The sequence below is a fragment of the Vipera berus genome (genome assembly GCF_964194415.1).
Source record: "Vipera berus genome assembly, chromosome: 2".
NCBI classification, from domain to species: domain Eukaryota; kingdom Metazoa; phylum Chordata; class Lepidosauria; order Squamata; family Viperidae; genus Vipera; species Vipera berus.
In genome coordinates, this window is record NC_138203.1 from 43,618,208 (window position 1) to 43,640,442 (window position 22,235).

The following is a 22,235-nucleotide window of genomic DNA, read 5'->3' on the forward strand; positions in this document are numbered from 1 at the left end:
CAAGGGGTTTTGTTTTGCTTTTATTGTTCTTGACATTAATTGAACTGGGAAATGTCTATATAAGCTTTCAAATAAATTACACCAAGGTCAGTGGGAGAGGCTTCCAGATGTGTATATAAAAAAGCCTGTCTTGATTTACTTTCATCTGCACGGCATTATCTGGACTTGCTAGATAAATGTTCTAGATAAATGTTCGTCTCATCCAAACACTGGCCAGAATCAAGGATGGACCACACGGCTTCACATCTGGGTTTTAAGAGGAGAGGAAGGTAATACTGACCTGCGCAGATTAAGTACTAAAATTATTTTATTTTATTTTATTTTTAGAAATTAAGGAGAGGCCTCATTTATACCAGGCCAAAACAGTCAAGAGACAGGGTCAATAGATGGGATGGTGGTAGTGGCTGCAAGATTTTAAAAAGGAGGGCTCATTTGAAACAAGATAGAATGAAACGGCGCTCGGAGGTTGGGTTAGCAGCCTGTAACCTCGACAAGGCACAGCAGGCTCGGGGAATACAACAACGTGCCACCCAGTACTCTTGTAGCGGATCTCCTCCCCAGGAAAGCCTCCGTGACTGAAGCAACGGCGGCGGCGGTGGCAGGAAGAGGAGGCGCCACAGACGTCCGATTTTGGCACGGGGTCCGTCGGAAAAGTTGTTTCGTAGCTCCCCCGGCTCCGGATCCTCCTCTGCGGCTCGCCTCTCTTCCTTGTTTTGGAGTCACCGCAGAGTCCCTTCAACACGCCGCAAGGGGAAAAAAAAAACAAACGGCCTGCGAGGAGCCAAAGCGCCTCCTCAGCTGTCATGTCGCAGCCGACGAAGGGCAAAAAACAACCCGCCGCTGGCTCCAAAGAGGTAAGCCGAGGGCGGCCGGCGGGCGGGCGGACGGACGAGCGGGCGGGCAGAAAACTAAACTGTTGCCCCCTTAATTGGGCTCTCCTTCCATTTTCCCCTTTCGAGTAAGAAGGGCGAGAAAAGCGTCGCCCTGCGGCGTGCAAGGTCGGGGCTTGAAGCTTCTGCGTTCGAAGCGCAGCAGAAATGCGCCAGCGCCCAAAGCGGCGAGGAGCCAAGATCGGCAGCGCGCAGAGGCGCGGGCGAGCCGAGGCGCAGAGCCCGGAGCGGCGAGGAAAGCGCTTGGGGTGGGGCGAAGCGGCTGCTCGAATGAGGGAACTTGGGGTGCGCGCGCGTCCTCGTTTGCCTACGCCAGGGGTCTTCAAACTTGGCCCTTTTATGACTTGTGGACTTCAACTCCCAGAATTCCTCAGCCAGCAAAGCTGGCTGAGGAATTCTGGGAGTTGAAGTCCACAAGTCATAAAAGGGCCAAGTTTGAAGACCCCTGGCCTACGCCCAGGCCGCCTCTCCGCCGCGACGGCGCATTTTGAGTCTCTCGCTGCAGATGCGCCCGGCTACCCTGTTAATTTCTCCTGTCAGCTGCGGATAAGCTCAGTAGGGCTGTCATCTGCAGGGCGCCCGCTGGAGGAAGGCTGTCCGAGGGGACTTCAAAAGACCAGAGCCCCTCCCTGCGGTCGGGTGAAAAACGGTGACTGTTAACGCGAATTGCCCTTTAAATATATATATATATATATTAGCAGGCATTGGGGGCTACTTTAAAGCCGGAGATGGAATCCTTGAAAGCTTAAAGAGGGAAAAGAGACTCTGCGCGTCTCGAAGTTTGCCTCGGGGCGGTTTCTAAAGTGTGTAGGATTCAAAGCTACCTTCGACTTGGAAACTTTTACCGTTCCGGGTTTTGTTTGCGCAAGCCGCCAAATTTTAAAACCGTGATTTACAAAGTGCTGCAAAACCCGAGTCACACGGACACTGTGGGGACGATTTACCGAGTAACAAATTAGCAAGCACAATGAACGCGTTCTGAAAACGTGGCTTATGGTTATGAAACGGCGTATGGTGTGACTTCATTAAGTTTACCGTGTAGGTTGGTATACTGTGCAACAGCCCTCATATCATGGCCTGTTGTATGTACCGTGCCATTAAAACAATGAGCTTTCTCAAGACATTCGTTATGGCTTGTTTGCAACTCAGTGTGCTGTGTGAACCCAGGCTCTGGGCCTCTGTATGTTCAATGGCATTCATCTACACTGTCATTAAGTTTCATGTCATTTCCTGGTTTAAATGAAATGTAGTTGGTATCCTGTAATGGTTCCAATAGAAATCGGGATTTAACAGATTGCCTTCAGGATTTTGGGCATGTTCCCTCCTCTTTAAAAGAGAGAGGTTCTTACAATTTAGGCTCCTCGCCATAGAGAAGAGATGAAAGGTGGGTATGAGGTCATTTATCAAGACCTCTGTCTTATTTCTAGTACAGGAGGGTGTTCATCTTGCAGGTATTCCTGCTGTGAAATGATAGATAGTACAGTGGAACTTCACGGTTTGATTTCTACCATTAAGATACTTCATAGTGCCGGGAAAAGTAGGTTGCAGGGCGGCTGATTTTATGGCCTTCCTGTTTGTGGGATAGCAGGAGGAATGGCAGGTGGAGATTCTTTTAACACATTCACAAAATTGTGGAGCAAATTGTTCATAGTCATACCTCCCCCCCTTTTTTTAAAAAAAAAAATACTGTTTGCAAACTCTTGAGAAGTCAAGATACTGAGGAAAGGCCTTGCTTTGAAGATAAAACCTCTCTGTATGGTCCTTGACAGTTAGTGACCTATTAGGTACCCCAAGAAGAATTGGGAGACTTTGAAATATCCTTCTCAGAATTTATAGTAGCTGACTTTCCATATTCTTCTGGCCTCTCAAGCCACTGGCAACAAAGTGTTTCAGTATTCTGTGAAAAACCAAACTAGTGTGTTTAGTTTATGGTCCATTGTCCTGGTAATTAGTAAGTCATAATTCAACTGACTCTTGGTTAGCACCTGTGGGAACATAGTTTATGAGCCCTTAATTTCTATCTGGAGCAAAGTGCATTTCTTTATCTATGAATACAGCCCCGGGATAAAATATGAGTTATTGGCCAGTCTTTTTTTTTTAAGATATTCTGAGAAAGGAGGAGGAATTTTAACCCGAAAATGCTAGGGATTTAGAAAGAAAGGCAACGAGTGGAGACACCTTCCCTACTTCCAGGAACTGAGTCAAAACAATGAAATCATACTTAGAAGGCTTTGGGCGGTGCAGCTGGCACCAAGGGAAGCTGGATGGAGTCATCATTCCCGTCCTTACCTCCGTCTATCCCGGAGTGGGGGTGGGGGTGGGAGGTGGGGATGCCGTTTTAGCCGATTGGACTCGCCCGTAGTTTGTCCCAAAAGACGATTGCTTCTTGGCAAGCCTGCCTTGTTTCACAAACTTCAAAGCAGAAAGGCGGGGCTCTAGCAAGCAGGCACCACCTTGACACGGACCCTCCTCTTCAAACGTTCCTACTCTGCTGTCTGTTTGGGGGCGGACCGACTGAAGGACGCAGCGGCTTCTCCACGCCCCGCTCTTTGCCCGCACATCTTCCCAAGCCCTCCGGCCAGAGAGTCGCAGCCAGCCGCGCATAGTTGGGGAGTTTCGTGCGATCTCTTGGGAGGCTGAAGGCGAACTTCTTGGAAGGGAGAGCTGGGAGCGGTCCCCGCGATGGCGTTTGCGAGTTGGTGGTATGCGACGGTAAATACGCGGGGAGTTGATCACACAGTGATTGCTGCGGGTTTTGGAGATCTGACATTTGAGGGAGTGTCAGTCGTTAATCCTCTCGGATTGGAAATCCTTCCTGGTCTTTGCCCAAAGCGTACCTCTGCGCTTTTTACACCAGGGATGAATTGGCCAAGGAGAACCAGAAAGTTTACGCCCTTCTGACATGCACAGAATAGTTGGCATCTATTCTTGTGAATTGCTTGTGCCTTTTCAAACTTCCTGACGTGAAAGTCGGATTGATCAGAAAAGGAAAAAGGGGATACAGTTCTGAAGGGTAGGATTATACTCTTCATTCCTTGAATGAATCAGTCTGAAAGAGAGCTTTTAAACAGCTGATTCATTGGAAGGTGTATGGTAAGCCAGATTTGGGAATCACGAAAATAGTTATTCTGATTAAAGTTTTGGAAACATTTTGAGCAATTTAATTGATGATTTAAGAAAATGGCATGCAATTTTTTTTTTCATTAAAAAAGTCCATAATTTTCAGTGCAAATTGGGTGGCTTCCATATTTACGGAGGGTGGAGCTGCAGGTCTTATGTAAATAAAATCAATATTAACTATCCTGCCAACATTTATGATTATGCTAGTGTATATGATTATCGCAAAGTTAAATGGCTTTTTCAAAAAGACTTGTATGTTTTCCTTCTCTCCAATTTGTCATTGGGAAGAAAGAATGACCAAGATTTCTGAGATAGAGTAAAAGCTATAGAGTCTTTTTTTTCCTCTCTGAATACTTCTGAACTACATTTTTGCTTTTAATGTCTCTAGCAAAGTGCATTTCTGGCTTATGAGAGGCTTTCTAAAATAAATTATGACACTTATTTTGAAGTTTGGTAATTATCATTGCAGGGATGCAGTGGGTTAGGACGCTGAGCTTGTCGATCAGAAGATCGGCAGTTTGGCGGGTCGAATCCTGAGTGTTGCGTAGCAGAGTGAGTGCCTGTTACTCGTCCCAGCTTCTGCCAACCTAGCAGTTCAAAAGCACGTAAAAATGCAAGTAGAAAAATAGGGACCACTACGGTGGGAAGGTAACAGCGTTCCGTGCATCTTTGGTGTCTAGTCATGCCGGCCACATGACCATGGAGACGTCCTCGGACACGTGGCTTTGAAACGGAGATGAGCACTGGCCCCTAGAGTTGGAAACGACTAGCATGCATGTGCGGCGGAACCTTTACCTTTACCTTAATTATCATTGCAGAAGAACTTTGTGAGTTAACCTGCAATCACGTTACAAAGAGATCATCCATTCCATTTGCTGATTTAACCAACTTTAGGCAAGTGATTTTAAACTTGCAAAAGAGATGGAATGGATCATGTAACCATATATTTTACTACATAATGTAGTGATTAATCCACCTTAGCTATTTTAGACAACTACATTATATTATTCTTTTGCATTTTAGTATTCAATGACTGTGGGCCTCACAGTTTAAGGGTTGATATTATAGTATAGCTAGGCCATGCTGTGTTTTGCTCATGTGTAACTGACAGATTGGATGTCAAATTGTGAGTTTAATATATTAGATTTTATCTATTATTTATTATTTTATTTTATAATTTTTTACCAGATATTCCTTGAATGTTTTTAAGTTGTTCTTGTCTTTGGTCTTTGACTGTAATAAAGTTGACTTGACTTGACTTGAATGTAGTGGGCAGGTTGCTGAGGGAAGTACCTAGTGGTGGGATTCAGCCGCTTCGCACCAATTTGGCAGAACCGGTACCTATTTTTTTGTTGCCCAGGCCTAGAGTGGACTTTCGGAAGCAGCATCCACACAGAGAACCGGTTATTCACATATTTGAATCCCACCATTGGAAGTACCTGACAACATACTTGAGAACACCAGTATTAAAGCAATTAATAATTACTAATTATTAGTTATTCAGCCATGTCATTATGTTTAGCATATAAAGCCCCTAAAAAGTGAGAGACTAAGATAAAGATCATTTTCCTGATTGCAGACTTGCTTGATCACTAACACTGTAAAAGTGCTGGAAGGGCTTGTGCTACAATAGAGAGACTGCTGTGTTATGGGTTACTGTACTGAGAACTAGGCCTTCTCTATGCGCAGCCTATCGTCTGGAATATGTCCCCCCTGATACCTGGGAGGTTTCCTTTTAAGTTTGCAAAAGGCACCTCTGTGAACATCCGGTGTGTTTTCCCTCCTTTTTAGGATATACTGTGATTTATTGCATTTTAACATTTTTTTCCTTCTTCCATGATACCTTTTAAAAACATTTTTTTCTATCAAAAGGTGGTATTAAATGGTGTTCATGCAGATCTCTATTGTTTCCTGTAGTAATGTCTGGCTAATAAATTTGACATAGATCGTATAGGTTGTAATTGGGTTGTGTACATAGATAAAACCCTACTTAAAAAAATTATTACTTTTAAAATAGTACCAGAAAAAAGGAAAAAGTACCAAACACAAAAATCCATATATAATAAAAATACATAAGTGCTTAAAAAAATAAATGAAAAGTACAATGAAAAAAACAAAATGTAAATTAAAGTAATTGGTGAAGAATTACAATTCTATATTAAATATATTAATTTATTATAACATATATAATGCAAACATTATGCAAGTGTGTGTATTATACATGAAAGTATACACACATATACTTTTAACACTATTTAATTTACTAAATTATATCCCTCCTCCTTCACTGTCAAGCAACACTGAGCAGCTACTCTTATGTAACCATCATGCTTTTTTTAACCTACTGTATTTTATATATATGAGTCCTGTATTTCATTATATTTATCTACAGTGTACAAAGTCATATATGGTGAATTTATCTTTTCAATGTTACAGTATCAGTCTTTAGCTATATTGAGAATCTATATACATTGTCCAGTTGCCACGTTCTGTGTACAATATACATAATTCAAGAGAATAATATTCTCTGAAAAGTTTAACATTTGTTGTACAGTAACACTTATATATTAGACTTCTTTCCCCCAAAGTTTAACTGTAAAAACATATGCTTTAAAGAACCAGTGTCCTTTATTCTGTCATGGACTCTGTCTGTCTGTCTGTCTGTCTGTTTGTCTGTCCGTCTGTCCGTCTGTCTGTCTATCTATCTATCTAAAACATTTATACAGCCAATTAATTAACAATGAGGGAGGATTTGGTTTTTTGAATCTCAGCCATCTGAGATACAAAGTTCTAAATTTAAGATATTATAAAACACATGGGCAGTTAACATTTTGGTTTGAATTAAATATTACACCATATTTAGTTTCTATCTTGTCCCCACTTATCGGAGCCTGGACCAAAATACTTCTCAAAGGCCCAGATCTGAAGAAGTTGTATGCTATTGGACCATGTGCACCAAACCATGCAGTATCAGAAATTGCGTGAATCAGATTCCAAGTTTTTTCAGTTAACTTCAGTGTAGCTCATGCAATTTGTTTTTGCTACTGATAATGATTATTTACAACATAATCCCTTTTGTTTTGTGGGGTTGTCTAGATGAGCAAAGTCCCAGAATTGAAGCATGTGCCCCCTAATAATTCTTTTATGGCACTTTACTGAACTTCATTAAACTAAAGTGAATAATCTGTTCTATTTCATGTGGGAATACCTAGTTTTAATATGTGTAGGTTAAAATTACTGTGGTTTTACAGAATAACAAATTACAGTTCCAGTCCTCATACTAATATTTATAGTTGTCTATTTATAGGCCTGTTTATTTTGATACCTTCACAAAAGTGACTGTGATACAACATTGCATAAAGTCTTACTCCAGGCAAAAATATTCATAACAAGAATTGGATAAATGCCAAACTTGGATTTGTGTTATTATTCTGCATTTTTCCCTACCCAAGGAGAACTTAGTATAGATTTCATGTATGCAAACTTCTAGCCCTCACATGTATTTAGAAATATTTACATATATTTATAACATATATTTATATTTATAAAATTATACATTGTTAAATATACACTTTATATTTGTATATATAAATTTATAATATAAATTTATAAAATTCATAGGCTACCCATCTTACCTCAAGTTACTAATTGGAAGGAAGCAATAACCACTGTTTGATTCTGGAATCCAATTTAAAGCTTCTACAATGATTTCTTGCTTCCTGTGCTGGAACGTGTCTTGTGAAAGGGAATGTAATAGTATGTGGAAATGACTTTGGGAGACCGGAAGAAGAGACGCAGCCTGTGCAAGGTCTAAACAATGAAAATTGAATCGGGAAGAGTGGCAAAAGTGTCTCAGAAGGGATCTTCTCTAGTTTTGGAGAGAATAAAAGGGAAATATGGGAGGGGTCCTTTCAGACTTGCAAGATTCTACTAATCAGTGCTTTTTTGTAAAGGAAAAAGGTGCCAGAACTCACACATGTCATACAACGCGTCTTGCCTATGCTACAAGGTTCCATCCAAAAAAGGTTCCGGAACTCCGTTCTGAGCGTTCTGTGAGGAAAAAAAGCTCTGCTACTAATATAACCTTACAATAAAGATACAGCTAGTACTCCTGATTGTGTTTCTGGTTGGAACTACCTTGCAAGACTGACAGGGATGTGCTATTTCTCTGGCTAAGTGTTTCCCTTAATTGAACCAGTGTTTCTGTGAAAGATTTCCCCCCCCCCCAAACATACAGCTGAAAACTGCTTTCATGTAATTTAAATCTATCATTCCTGGTCTTGCATTATGAAACAATGAAGAATAATTTCTTGATTTTCTTCTGTGTGACATCCTTTCAGATATTTTAACCACACAGGGTGGATATACATGATTACAGTAGTGATGGATACAGTGTTACAAGGTCTGGGAACAGAACATCCTGGAGATCTATTTACATGGTTGCTAAGAATCAACACTGATGGTGGCAATAATCAACCAATCGCTCAATATCAAATAACTAGCAGCAATTAAGAATCAGGGCCATAAATACTCAGGCAGTTTTCAGTGATGTTTATTTAATTTATAATGAATAAATTTAATGGAGATAAATAGTTTCTCAGCCGGGCCTTTCTAAACAAATTAGAAATTAAATCATTTTATGAGAAAAGTCCTTTTTAAAGAAAAAGGTTTTCACACTGCCATGAAATGACATCTTGAATATGTCAGGTCTCTCTACAAAATGACTTGATGGGTTCATACTGAAGATAATGTTTCAGAAGTCCTGGTATGATTTATCACTGATTGTTTCAGTTATTTCCAGAAATTAATATATTACCCAGTATATGTTTTGCTATCCAATTGAGGCATTGTGTTTTGGAAGGCATCTTCCTATTTGGTGTGGTGATGAAGGTGTTGGCCTAGAACAGGGGTCTTCAAACTTGGCCCTTATATGACTTGTGGACTAACTCCCAGAATACCTCAGCCAGGCACACTGGCTGAGGAATTCTGGGAGTTGAAGTCCACAAGTCATAAAAAGGCCAAGTTTGAAAACCCCTGGCCTAGAAACTAGGAAACTATGAGCTTTAGTTTTGTCTCAGGCATGCCTTAGTCCTGCCTTAGACATGGCAGCCCAATCCACCTCACAGAGTTGTTGTTGTAGGTAAAGTAGGGGGAGGAAGAAAGAGCCCTATATATGATCACTGTCTTCAGTTACTTATGAAGTTACTGCGGCTGCTTTCGTGTCGGAAGTGCCAAGGCGCTTCTGGGATGAAAGGATTAACCAGTGACATCACTGTTGCCCAGAGGATGCCTGGTTGGAGACTCCTTTCAGATCCTCTTTAATGTGTCCATTGAAGTGGTACCTATTTAGCTACTCACGTTAGCACACTTTCGAATTGCTAGGTGAGCAGCAGCTGGAGCAAATGACTGGAGCTCAACCCATCACATTACTTGGCTTTTGAATGTGGGCTTGTAGATTGTCAACCCAGTGTTTTAACCACGTGAGTCTACTTATAAAGTAATAAAGGCAGAATGAAAGAATTAAATTAATGCACAGATATGAAATTATCATTATACATCAAATATTTCCTTATTTTGTAACATATTGGAGTTTTTAATACATATTTTAACTTTTTGGTTATCCGTTAGTGGAAATTCTGGTAGTTGTAAAAGAAAAACATTCATAACGCTGAGGTTTTAGGTTCTTGTGGAAAGATACAGTATTGAAAGAAAGGATCAAAAAGATGTTATTGTAATTTTTTTCCTTTAGTGTCATAACTTCAAATAGGAAAAAATTGGTTTCCTTTTAGTTATCCAAGTATAATTAAGTTGAGCAATAGTCAGATAAAGCAATCAAACAATGCCTGTTGGTTTCTTCCCCTTTCTCCTATCTTACTACAGCTTTTGTGATAAGTAGGTAATCTATATGCGCCTGTTTAACATTTCAAAATTAATTTCTTTATTGGCAGAATAAAACTTACCCTGGCACAGTTAAATCTGTTCTCCATATGTTACTACTTCTACATCCCATCTCTTTCTAGGAGCAAAATAAGTGCATGAATCAAACCTGGCTGGAGATTTATCAGGCTGGCAGGATGTTGTTTTCATTTATCTTCCTCTAGAACAAGATTCCTTGATGTCGATGATCTGTCTCACTCTGGCCTTTGGGACACAGAGATCTTCCAGGCCACTCAGGGACAAAAAATGTACCTTTCAGACATTCCAAAGCTGCCTAGTTCAATCTGATTCATCAGCTGTTTGTCTCTTTCCCAACTGATTTGTCAGAGTGCTAGAGTTATGTCTGGATGATCATATGACAGGATGGCAGACAACATTGTACTCACTTGCTGCATTCTGTCACACAATCTGTCATAAGGGCTTCTTGAATATTTTATCCTAGTATTGGATCATACATTTTTGGAAATACACAGTCATCAACTTACAAGTATAGTTTGGACCAGAATTTCTGTTGCTAAGCATGGAAGTTGTTGAGTGAATCTTGATTTTACAATTTTTTGCCACAGTATTTAAGCAAATCACTATAACTGTTAAAAGTGAATCATACAGTTGTTAATGAATCCAGCGTCCCCCATTGACTCTGCTGTCAGAAGCTGGCTGGGAAGGTTGCAGATGGTGATCACATGACTTTGGGATACTGCAACTATTGTAAATACATGCCAGTTGCCAAGTGTCTAAATTTTGATCACGTGACTGAGGCAGTGGCGTAGCGTGGGTTGTCAGCACCCGGGGCAATTTGCGCCCCCTAACCCGGTGACGTCATGGCACCGCCGAAAAGACGCGCCCCGCAGCGGCGTAGACTTTCCAAGAAGAGTCGCGCGCATGCGGGATGCTTCTGGGTCCCTCTCGAGGGCGGCTGGGCGGGGCTCCGACCTGCAAGAGCCGCTGCATTCAAGCTCGCACGTGAGCCCCGCTAAATAAAGCCACGCATGCGCACGAAGCTAGGCCAGCCGGCCGGCGGGTCCGTCTTCGCTCGGCCAAGCCTGCCGGGGCACCTGCGGGGCGCTTGCGGTTGGCCTGAGCCTGGGCGGAGAGTTGGGCGCTTCTATTTATTTTATTCAGTTTATGTGGCCGCCCATCTCACCTGCCGGACTCGTTTCGCTTTGCAAGAAAGAGCAGCTCGAGAGCGGAGCCAAGCCGACTCTGTGCAGCCCTTGGGGCTCCCTGAGCAGCTCAGTGCGAGCGCGCCCCCCCAGATGTTGCGCCCGGTGCGGCCGGCCCCCCCTGCACCCCCCACGCTACGCCACTGGACTGAGGGGATGATGTGACAGTTGTAAGTATGAGGATCAGTCATAAGTCACTTTTAGTGCTGTTGTAACTTTGAATGGTTGCAAAATAAATGGATATAAGTCAAGGATTTCCTGTAAGCTGTGTAGTTGTTTATTTATTTAGCATATGGCAAAAATGTTAAAAAGCACATCACAATTACATTCTCAATGAACACTTATGAAACTATTTACAAATTCAAAGGTAAACTATTAATATAGTCAATACATGATGGACTTACATACAGAAAATCTCTGGAGTTTCCCTGATGTGTGCTCAAAGGGCACTGTTCCTTAATATGTCACACTGTCTGCTTTGGAGCACCACAATCACATTTCTAGGAGGAGGGCTTTCCCCATTTATGGAGGTGACTAGCACACCTGCTATGTTGAGTCCCAATTCTACTGAGGATTGACCAGGTCTTAAGGGGTAGATTGAATCCTTCTGATTCAGCTATAAAACAGGGAAAGTTGTGACATTCTGGATGAGCAATAGAGGACCATTCTTGTGTCCAGACCTGAAGCAGATTGAAGTTGTTATCTAGCAAGGCATAACAGATGTCTCCTATGTAGTGATAGATGGGAAGTCAAGAAACACAAGTTCAATGTTCTGGTGAATATACAGTAGAGCAACATATCCTGAGTTCCTAGGCCATGTGTGGCCTCTCTTCTCTTTACAATGGATTACATTAAAGCCACACATGTAGTTCTGCACAGGATAAAGTATATGGAGTATAATTTGTTGGTTAGTAAGATTCTATACCGTAGCTGAACCTGAATTCCAAGCTTCTAAGAACTCGTTTCTTCTGTCTGTCTTGCAACGACATCCCGGCCCATCTGAGATGAGTGTACAAAGTATATTGTGGCCAAATTTTCCATGAGAGCAATCAAGACAAGTAATCAAATAATGTATCCGTGATGAGCATGTATTTGTTTTTATATGTTGATGGATGCAGATCATTTATCATAATAAGGAACGCAAGTATATGTGGCCACTAAAATTCTATAGGCCTCTAAAATTGTCTATAGGCTATTGCAAATTTTAACATGACAAAAGCGGAAAATGATTCAGTGTAATAGTAATTGCATTTGTTATAGTTTGGTTTAATTTAATTATATTTAAATTTAAATAAGAAATATATCTTGGGTTTTGTTTCAGACATATCTCCTAGTATGGGAGCAAAACCCCTGGTACAACAGGTGACACAATATGACCTACTGTGTTCCAGAAAAAGTTTGAAGCCTGTGATGTTGTGTGAGGGATTATGCTCCAGGAATTAATAAATACAGAAAAATAAAATCTACATTATATTTAATTTCATTTAAATTTAAAGTATAGGCAATGTTTTGAAGCCAATGAGAACAATTAAGATTTTTGTACTTAAATCATGCAAGCTCTTCATAAGAGGAGGAAGGGGAGCTTCTCCCTCCACAAAATGATTGCTTGGATATAAAATCCCAGTTGATAAAAGAAGGTAGATTGGAGATGAAGGTGTTTTCCTTAGTCCTAGTGCAATATTTCCTTCATTGTAACTCCTTCATCCTTTTTATTTTCTAAATAAATCTGTGCAATCTATTGTGGGAGCTGGTGGAATTTTTGTAAAGACAATACCAGAAGTCATTGGTGTGCCTTGCAGCCTACTAACTTCTTATTTTTCTTTTTAAAATGGGGGAAAATGTCTTGTGGGTGCAAAGGGAGTAGTCTGTGGGCATGTTGCCTATTCTTAGTGTAGAAAATGTTGTATGTTTTCAAATGCTAGTTTGATGTTTTAAAATTTTCTTACAGCATGGAGGTAAAACTGCAAGTGGAGCATCAAAAGAGAAGAAAGGAGCAGAAGCAACTGAGGTAAATTATGGCTATAAATTATAATAACAGAATGAGTCATTATTTAACTTTTGCACATCTCTTACCATTCATAGCTTGTATAAAGAAGATGGTTAACAAATTTCATTAATTATTGTGATTTGGTTATTTCATTATTAGCCATCAGCCATAAACTGGACTGCCGTAATGAATACAAAGAAGTTTTGTTTTCATATAAGTTCTGAAACATTCTGAATTATTTTCAGATTGCATGAATTCCTATCAAGCAGTATTGGGTAGAAGTAGGTTAAGCTCTAGTATATTACTGTCATTATTATCATTTCTGAATTTAACTGAATTTAGAGTCCTGCTTAAGCTTTTTATCAGGAGTCTACAACCTCAGGCTGCAGACAGCATATAGTTTCCTATAATCCAGAATCTAAATATTGCTCACATCTTTCTGTTTTTAACAAGACAGAAGTTATTTAAAAACCCAGGCAATGAATTGCATTGTGTTAACTACATGTTAATTCAATTAAATTAAATGGAATTTTTGTCATAGCCTTGCCCACTTTTAGGAGACTGCACTTGTTTTATTTATTATTATTATTATTATTATTATTATTATTATTATTATTATTATTATTATTATTATTATTATTATTATTATTATTAATATTTTATTTGTATACCGCCCTTCTCCCGAAGGACTCAGGGCGGTGAACAGGGCAAACATAAAAGTACAGGAATACAAAAACTAAAAAAGAATTAAACAAGATGTCCAAGTTAAAACAGTAGATTAAAAAACATTTAAAATAGCAATAAAAACCTAAACCCATCCCCCATCAGGCCAGGCCGGCTTGTTCGAACAAATAAGTCTTCAGATCGCGTCGGAAGGAGCGAAGGTCAGGCGCCATCCGGAGCTCAACCGGCAAATGATTCCATAAATCCAGGGCGCCCACAGAGAAGGACCTCCCCCTGGCGGCCACCAGACGGCATTCTCCATTCTCCGGTGGCACCCTGAGGAGGCCCTCTCTGTGGGAGCGCACAGGGCGGAGGGAAATTGACGCCGGCAGCAGGTGATCCCTAAGGTACTCCGGACCCATGCCATGTAGGGCTTTGAAAACCATTACCAGAACCTTGAATCTCACCCGGAAGACAACTGGGAGCCAATGCAGCTCACGGAGCAGAGGTGTAACATGGGAGTATTGGGAGACTCCCAACACAACTCTCGCGGCTGCATTCTATACATAATTTATAGTCTGTTTGAGCTGTACCATATGATCCTGATCCCTCAACATTTAAAGTATGGAAGTTGGCTTTGCTGGATGTCCATGCAAATAGGTACGAGAGGCAAGTTCATGAATATAGCTGTAAATGCAGAGGCTTCTGCATGCATAGGAACTCTCACATGGAAGATTAATAGGGTTCAAATAAGGCTCTTGATATTCCTGGAGAAGGTCTTTCTGTGTGGTTGCTAAGTTGACATCAAGTGGATGGCATACAATCAGTCTATCCTTCAATGTAATAGAGAAAACTGGATTGATTTGAAGTGTAATGTTGAATTCTGTGTGACAGATGGGAGGAATTTGAGCCAGCATGGCTAAAGATCAAGTGCTGAGAGTTGGTCTTAACACTTTGAGAGATACAGGTTGCTTTACTCACTTGAGGAAACAGGTATAAGCTAAACACATTTTTAAAATATACCCAGTGCTATGATCATCTTGGTTCTTCATGCATGTCATTTAATTATTTCTTTATTTGTCAAATATATATGGCTGCCCATGTCACAAATAAGTGACTCTGGGTGACATAAAACAAGGCTAAAAAAATCATTGTTACACAGAACAATTGCTATTATTATGGTTGGTCACACAGTCAGCCAGATGTTTAGATTAGATTTTGTATTTCTATTTAAATTGATCAAAGTGGTCCTTGATCCTTGAGTTCTTCCATGAACCTGGTATTGGCAGATGTTGTTGTTTTAAATTCCCCCCCCCCCTCAAGTTCTTTCTCTTATCTCCTGCTGGCTTTAGATACTGCAGCATTCACTATTTATATTTTTTTTTTGTCTTTCCTATCAACGATGATTAAATCTGGGGTGTTATGTGTCAGGTGCCTGTCTGTTTGAATTCTAAAGTTCCAGAGCATTTTAGTGCCCTTGTTGTCTAGTACTTTGTATATTTTGTGATCGCACCAGTTATGGCTTGTAGGCAAATGGTATTTCTTGCAGCTACTCCACTGCAACATTGTTGCTACTTTGTCATGCCATTGTTTATTGTCAGTCTGTACTATCTTCTTGCAGCAGCTTACTAGATGGTTCAGTGTTTCTTCAGTTTCTTTGCAGAGGTGGCATTTGCTGTTCCTTACTGTCATCTCAATTCTGGCTTTATATGCTTTTGATCTTAAGGCTTGTTCTTGTGTAGCCAGAATTCTTCTATCTCAGACATGTCAAACACAAGGCCTGGGGGCCAGATCCGGCCCGCGAAGTGGTTTCATGTGGCCCTTGAAGCCATCCTGGAAACAGTGAGGGAACGGCCCCCACTGCCTTGGCCCTGGCCCAGAGACCCTCCTTCTTCCAGAGACCCTCAGATCTGTCCCACTCCTGCCCAGGCACCCATAGGCACCCTTGATGCGAACAATGTAGAGCTGGCCATGCCCACCCAGTAGGCCAAATGCACTCTAGCCACGCCCACCCAGTAGGCCACGCCCACCCTGGCCATACCCACCCGGCCCCCTGAGGGCAACCACAATCCTGATGTGGCCCTCAAGGAAATTGAGTTTGACACCCCTGCTCTATCTCTTTCTTCAACTTTCCTGTTCTTAGCCATTGTCAGGTCTTGTTGTTATCTGCTTTGCCTGCTAGGTTTGTGTGTGTGTGTGTGTGGGTGGGTGGGTGTGCGTGCGTGCGTGTGTGTGCGTGCTGGCCATGCACTACTTTTTTATTTTTCCTTTGGTCTTTCTTGTAGGCCAGTTTGGTCTCTCTTGTATTCAATAATCCTTTGTTTACTAACTTCAGTGCATCTTCTTCATTGTCCTTCAGATATTAGGATATTATTCCAATGCCTGTTTTTCTTCTTCAGCTGTCTGGTGTATTTGCATCACTCCACAGTCAATGGGATGGCAGTGTCTTTTTTATTGACAATTATTGAATCTGGAATGATCTTATTAACTTTGAAAACTTTAAAAACTACAAAACTCAAGGTTAAAATAGAATAAGTATTAGGTGAAGAGTAGGTATTAATAATAATAATGGAGTCACCTCAGTATTTTATCTGATGGCCCAACCAAGTTACTAGAGTGAAAAAAATATTCCATAAGGTGGCACTTTGGCAACAAAAAAAAAGTCTGCTGCTTAGGACTTGCCAGATATAGTTCCATAGTTAACAGGACCCATAACATGCTTTTCCTGTTGGTTCTGGTGGGACAGGCAGGTGTAATTGGGGAGAGGCAGTCCCTCAGATAATAAGACCCCATGCTATGTAGGGCTTCAAAAGTCAAAGCCAGCATCTTGAACTGGACCAATGCAGATTGTGGAGCAGAGGCGTAATGTGTTGTTCTGGAAACATACATTACTTCTTACATTGTTGCAGTTTGTAACAGCTGAAGCCTTCAGATGCACTTCAAGGGAAGTTCCATGTAAAACACATTACAATGGTCCAACTGAGAGGTGACTAGGGTTTGAGTGGCCATGAGTACAGCCCTTCAATTTAACAATGGGTGCAACCAGCACCCAATACAAAGTTGTGCAAACGCCTTCTACCCATGACTGTCACTTCCTCTTTAAGCAGGAGGGGTGAGTTAGGAGACTCTCCAGGTTGTGCATGGGCACTACAGCCTCATCCAGCATCAAAGATGGCGTAGTCCTAGAATCAGCAGCTCCCAATACCTAAAGCCACTCAGTATTGCCAGGGTTGATTCATATTGTAAGTTAGGTAGTAAAGCTCTAATTTATTTATCATACCAGGGCTTCTTTATTGAGTCAGCATGAATAAAGTTCTGCATTTAAAGTAGCATTCCTAAGCTATCTATCTGGACAATTTGGATATACAGATAGTCTTTGCTTAGCGATCTATCTGATTTAGCAACCATTCACAATTATAATAGTGATGAAAAAGTAACTTTACCACCAATCCTCACATCTGCAATCTTCATACTTGTGTAAAGCAAAGGAAAGCTGAAATAAGATCATAAGCGAACAGTAGTTGCAGTGTTACCTAGCAACCATTTCGCTTAATAACTGAGCTGTAATTGCTCAACAAGAATCTCCTGTAATCACCATCTGACTAATCCCTGTAATACAATGAACAATGACAGATATTGTTCAAAATGGGTAGTCACCAGTTTATTGTGCCACCTCTGCAATATTCCAAGAGATGGGTTTTATGTAACCCCCATAGCTTTAGTAGTGAATCAATTGGTGGTATTCAAAGTGTTATGTTCTTGCCTAGGTGTAAGAAGACATCCAGATGTTATACTGATACTGTCATCAGAATGGGAATCATTACTAGGCAGCAACTTTGGGCTAAAGTGACTTCATTTGCTATCTCTGGACTTGGCTGGATTTGCAAGCTGGAGGTCTTGATCAGGATGTACTCTTGGTATAGCAATTTTCTTTTTTCTTTTTATAAATGAATCTTTATTTACATTTCGTGTTAAAAACACACCATACACCAAAAAAGACAAAAAAAACCACAATTACAATATACAAAAAACGAAGAAATCAAAAAATTGAAAACTATTTCAAAAATTTCACATTATATCTACTTCTAAACTAACAATTATATTCCACTCATTAAGTCTCTTATAACCATTCAACTCCAAAGCTTATTCATTAACAAAGACTATATCACTTCATTTTTGACCAACCTCGAAGCCACCCTCATTTCTTTAATCTTTTATCCATCCAAATATACCATTTATTCCATGATAGAAATGCTGGTGTCTCTTCTTTACCCTTCAACTTCTTGGTCAATGTGTCTGCTTCTGCACAATCAAGTATTCTCCTAGTTATAACTTCATCCGGCGGGGTATAATTTGCCTTCCAAAATTGAGCATACCCCATCCTTGCCACCGTTAAGATATGTAAAACCAAATACCATATTTCCTTCTTAATATTTCCAGGCCTGGAGCCAAGCAGATACGTCTCTGGTATAGCAATTTTCTTTCATCCTCTTTCCTGATCAAGACCCTAAGGTAAAACAGAATGAAGCAGATCGTCATTATCTGAAACTGAATAAGATGGAACCAATTTGGGCTGTTTCAGGCTGGAAGGATGTTTGGCTTCCTGAACTATGGATTGTTTTCTTTTTTGATTGCAGGACTCAGAGCGTTTATAATGATTTTCTTTAGGGTTGCTCTTAGATGACAAGTCCAAAGATATCAGGTCAATTAAAGGTTTGGCTGCTGTTTGTGTTAACAGCTGTGTTTATTTAAATTCATCAAATTATCTCAGTATTGTTCACTGATAAGGCCTCAACAGAGTTAATCCTGTTTCTAGAGTTTCCTTAGTGCCAGTTTTTTTTTCTTGTAAAATCTCAGTATGGTTATTTGAACATTGTCTTGTCAAGTATGCTAAAAGTACTTGGATGCTTATGGTTTTGGCTTTTTTTAAAAAAAAAATATCATGGCTGCCTATAGCATGAGGCAGGGCAGTCTGCCTGAGACATTAAACCCAAGAGTGCAGTTCTTTTTCCATCTTGGAAAACAGCCAGTGGTATATTTGAAAAGTGAAAAGAAAGGATATCGTTTGGAACAGCATGCAGGGGACAGTGGAATTCCTAAAAGGCAACAGAATTGGTTTATGTCCTCTCATGTTAGGGAGCCATTTGACAGCACTTAGATCAATAATATGACATGGGCATCAAAGAAGTAAGCTAAGTGATAGAAGGTTAGCTCTTCTGATAGAACAACATCCAGTACTATTTCTGTTAACTGTAATTGTTAAAGCACCTTGATATGTTTGGAGTATATGGTTCTACTTTTTGATGGAAAGTGAGACTGTAAACTCTGCCTGTATTTGGTTGTCATTTCTAACCATCATTTGTTCTCCAGAGCAATTCTATTTCATATGGTTATCCATAAACAGATCGAAGTTAGTGCTAACATTTTGAATTACCGCTAGCTTATCTGCATAATTTTGCACAAAGGTTTCAAAGGCTGTTTTTAAAGAGTCCACATTTGTATTTATAGAGGTAAACACAGTCTCTAAAAATTGAAATTACAATTTGTAGTTAGTAGACATTGTCTAGCAGCAAAGCCTGTTGTGAATTCCTTTGCTAAATTGCTTGACTTGCTTTCCCCACTTCAGAGTTACATTCATGGCAGTCAGAAAGTTTGATTCCTCATGCAAAAGTATAGAAGAGTTTTAATAGATGTTGTTTTTCAATTTCTGTTTCCAAATCCCAATTCACTATAGCTTTGGGAGGTAGGGATGGAATGGAGAAGATTTATTTTTTATTATTTTTATTTACAGTTTTCTTATCATGTAGTCATCCGTTTTTGGCTACTTGGTTGATTTAGGTAGAGTCTACGAGCCTTGTCTTGATGTGTTTCTTTTTCTTCCTCAATGCCTTGGTGTCATTGTACCATATCAGAAGCCTTTACAATGTTTTAGGGACTTGGTACTCATATTTAGAATATCCCCTGCAGATAATTATTAAATAAAAGTAGATAACAAAATGGGTTGCTAAGCTATTTATAAAAATGGATAAAACAAATAAAATATAAGGAGCTCAAGCAGGAAAGCTGCTGCTTTGTTGCCATTAATTCTACTGTAAGCACATTTACTAGTATATATGTTCTATAATGAGACTTATTCATGTCTAACATTATATTTTAAGGCAGTGGCCTCCAACCTTTTGGGCACCAGTAATTGGTCCCATGGAGAGAGGTTTTTCCATGGACTGGAGTGGGCAATGTTTCGCATGCTGTCTGCCGCATGGAGTGGGCTTCGCTTATTTGCATGGCCCAATTTCTGGCATGCTGCAGCCTAGTGCTGGTCCATGGACCAGGGGTTGGGGACCCCTATTTTAAGGGATATAGGCTACCATGCTTGTAACTAGCACTTGAATAATTTCACTCCACGTACTGCTCAGGTTACCTTTGATTAAGAATGGCAAAATGTGATAGCTTCCAGGTTTCCATCATCATTCTTTTATAAATTTTAGTATGATTATGTGCCTTTTACTAGGTGTAATCTTGCACCAAACTGTAGTTGAACAAATCACCGTGATTACCTTTACACAAGGCCAAATCCAAACAAAATTATAGTATGTGTGGATCGAACCATCTTAGTGGCAGTTTTAAGGGTATCAGACTTTGTCTGTCCCTATCCCAAGAAACATAATCTAAATGGCTGTCATGTTGGAAGGCAGCAGAAAGTGGGAAAGAAATGCAAATACAAAGACAGGAATGCTGAATGATCCAGTGAAACTCAGCTTCATTTCATGATAACAGAGAATTGTATTCTGAGTTCAAAAGAATAGCTTTCAGTCAGACTAGCTGACATTTGTACTAAAACTTGGTTGACTTTTGAATTGTCTTGGATGATGGCAATTTGCTTGTAACATTATCTGCTCTGCTTTATTTATTAGATAAATAAGAATGTATCACATTTCCTGAAGAATAAGTGCTGCTGCAATTTTATCTTCTCTGACTTTGTCAGTTCATTGTCTAAAGTTCTTTTTCATCCTAGCCTAATGACATAAAGGAGGGTATTGTGTTCACTTGCAGGTCCCCAAACATTCAGAGAACAGAATGCATGAATGAGTGTCAGTTTACGATGCTGGGTTATCACATCAGCAAAATAGAATAGTTTTTGTTAATTATATAAATGTACCCAAATATACATGTGCATATGTATTCTTGGGATGCATTTCAGTGCTCAGTACACATGGTTAATTTGTTCTTAGATCCTACCTTGCTACACTTTGCATTCTGGAAAAGTAGATAGGTTTCTGATAGGAATGGGTGTGCAATATAGAGTACTGTAAATGATATATTTACAGTAACTATTCTCTTTCCTGTACCGTTTTCACAACTTTCATTTTAGAATCCTTGTTACATTTTTAGTATGAGTTGTACAATGACAAAAATATATACACATAACCACATAACATTTGAATATTCTGGGCATTTTTAAACTTTTCAACTTGTATTTCCTATTTTGTGCCAACTGTTGTTCCTTGATTTGGAAAGTAAACACTATGAGCAAAGGCATCAATTTTCGTTAGGTCATTCTAAAAATAATAATAAAAAAGGTTATCATTAGCACTATTGTTTTTAAAGAAGTTGGGGTTTTTTTAAAAAAAGAAACTTTATAATTTTATAATGCACTTTAGTCTTCTATTTTTTTAAAATAAAAAATCCACATCTTTTATTTTGGTATGGTATTTCTAAAACACCTGTTATCAAGTTTTTATATTTGTTAATATTTTTGGCCTTGTGACAAGTTTTAGAATTAAGCTATGTTTTTTTTTATTGAAAAGTTTTATCATACATTTTATCTTTGACAGTCCCCCCTACCCCTCCCCTGTCCCTCCCTCCTTACCCCTCCCCCCCTCCCCACCCCCACCCCCGACTTCCCAGAGCTAAGTACAAGGTATAAAAAAACAAAGAATCATAAACAACCATATGCTAACAACCATAGACTCTAAAATCTATCACTCTCTAGCTCACATAGGATAACTACAAACACTATTAATATAGAATATATAAAAAAACAGAAAAAAGAAAGAAAGGAAGACTTATTCAAATACTACATGAAACTTCTTAGTCCCATATTTGTTCTGGATATACTCAATCCATTCCTCTTAACAGTTTAATAGCCTCCTTAGACTTCACAACCTCTAAATTCAAAATCAAAGCCTTTTCTTTTCCTTTATTTCATTCTCCAATTCTTCCCTCCTAGCTTCCACAGCACATCTATGTTTATTGTTCATATATATCAACACCCCTCTCAAATAGGCCTTGCTAGCATCCCAAACCATATCCATAGAGGTGCCCTTATTCATATAAATTTCAAAAAAAACAAAAACCCTTCATCCGCTGTTTACATTCTTCCCCATTTCTCTGGTTTCTAAACAAATTCTCATTTACGCGCCACGAGCGCCTATCTCTATTCTCCTTATAAATCTCTAGCCAAACTGGGCTATGATC

General features: G+C 39.8%; 1 protein-coding gene across 3 annotated transcripts in view; it reads left to right on the forward strand.

Annotated features, from left to right (window-relative positions):
* The first annotated feature begins 420 nt into the window (after positions 1-420).
* CAST (calpastatin) overlaps positions 421-22,235 on the forward strand; it is an 84,086-nt gene continuing 62,271 nt past the window's right edge. The window contains exons 1-2 of one of the 3 annotated variants that reach the window (XR_014025497.1): positions 421-854; positions 13,059-13,118. Coding sequence is in view for 2 of the 3 variants with exons in the window: in XM_081320539.1 (XP_081176665.1) it covers positions 804-854; positions 13,059-13,118 (111 nt within the window). In the remaining variant the exon portion in view is untranslated. The remainder of the gene's footprint in view (positions 855-13,058; positions 13,119-22,235) is intronic. The other 2 variants (XM_081320539.1, XM_081320540.1) reach the window with 2 other exon arrangements.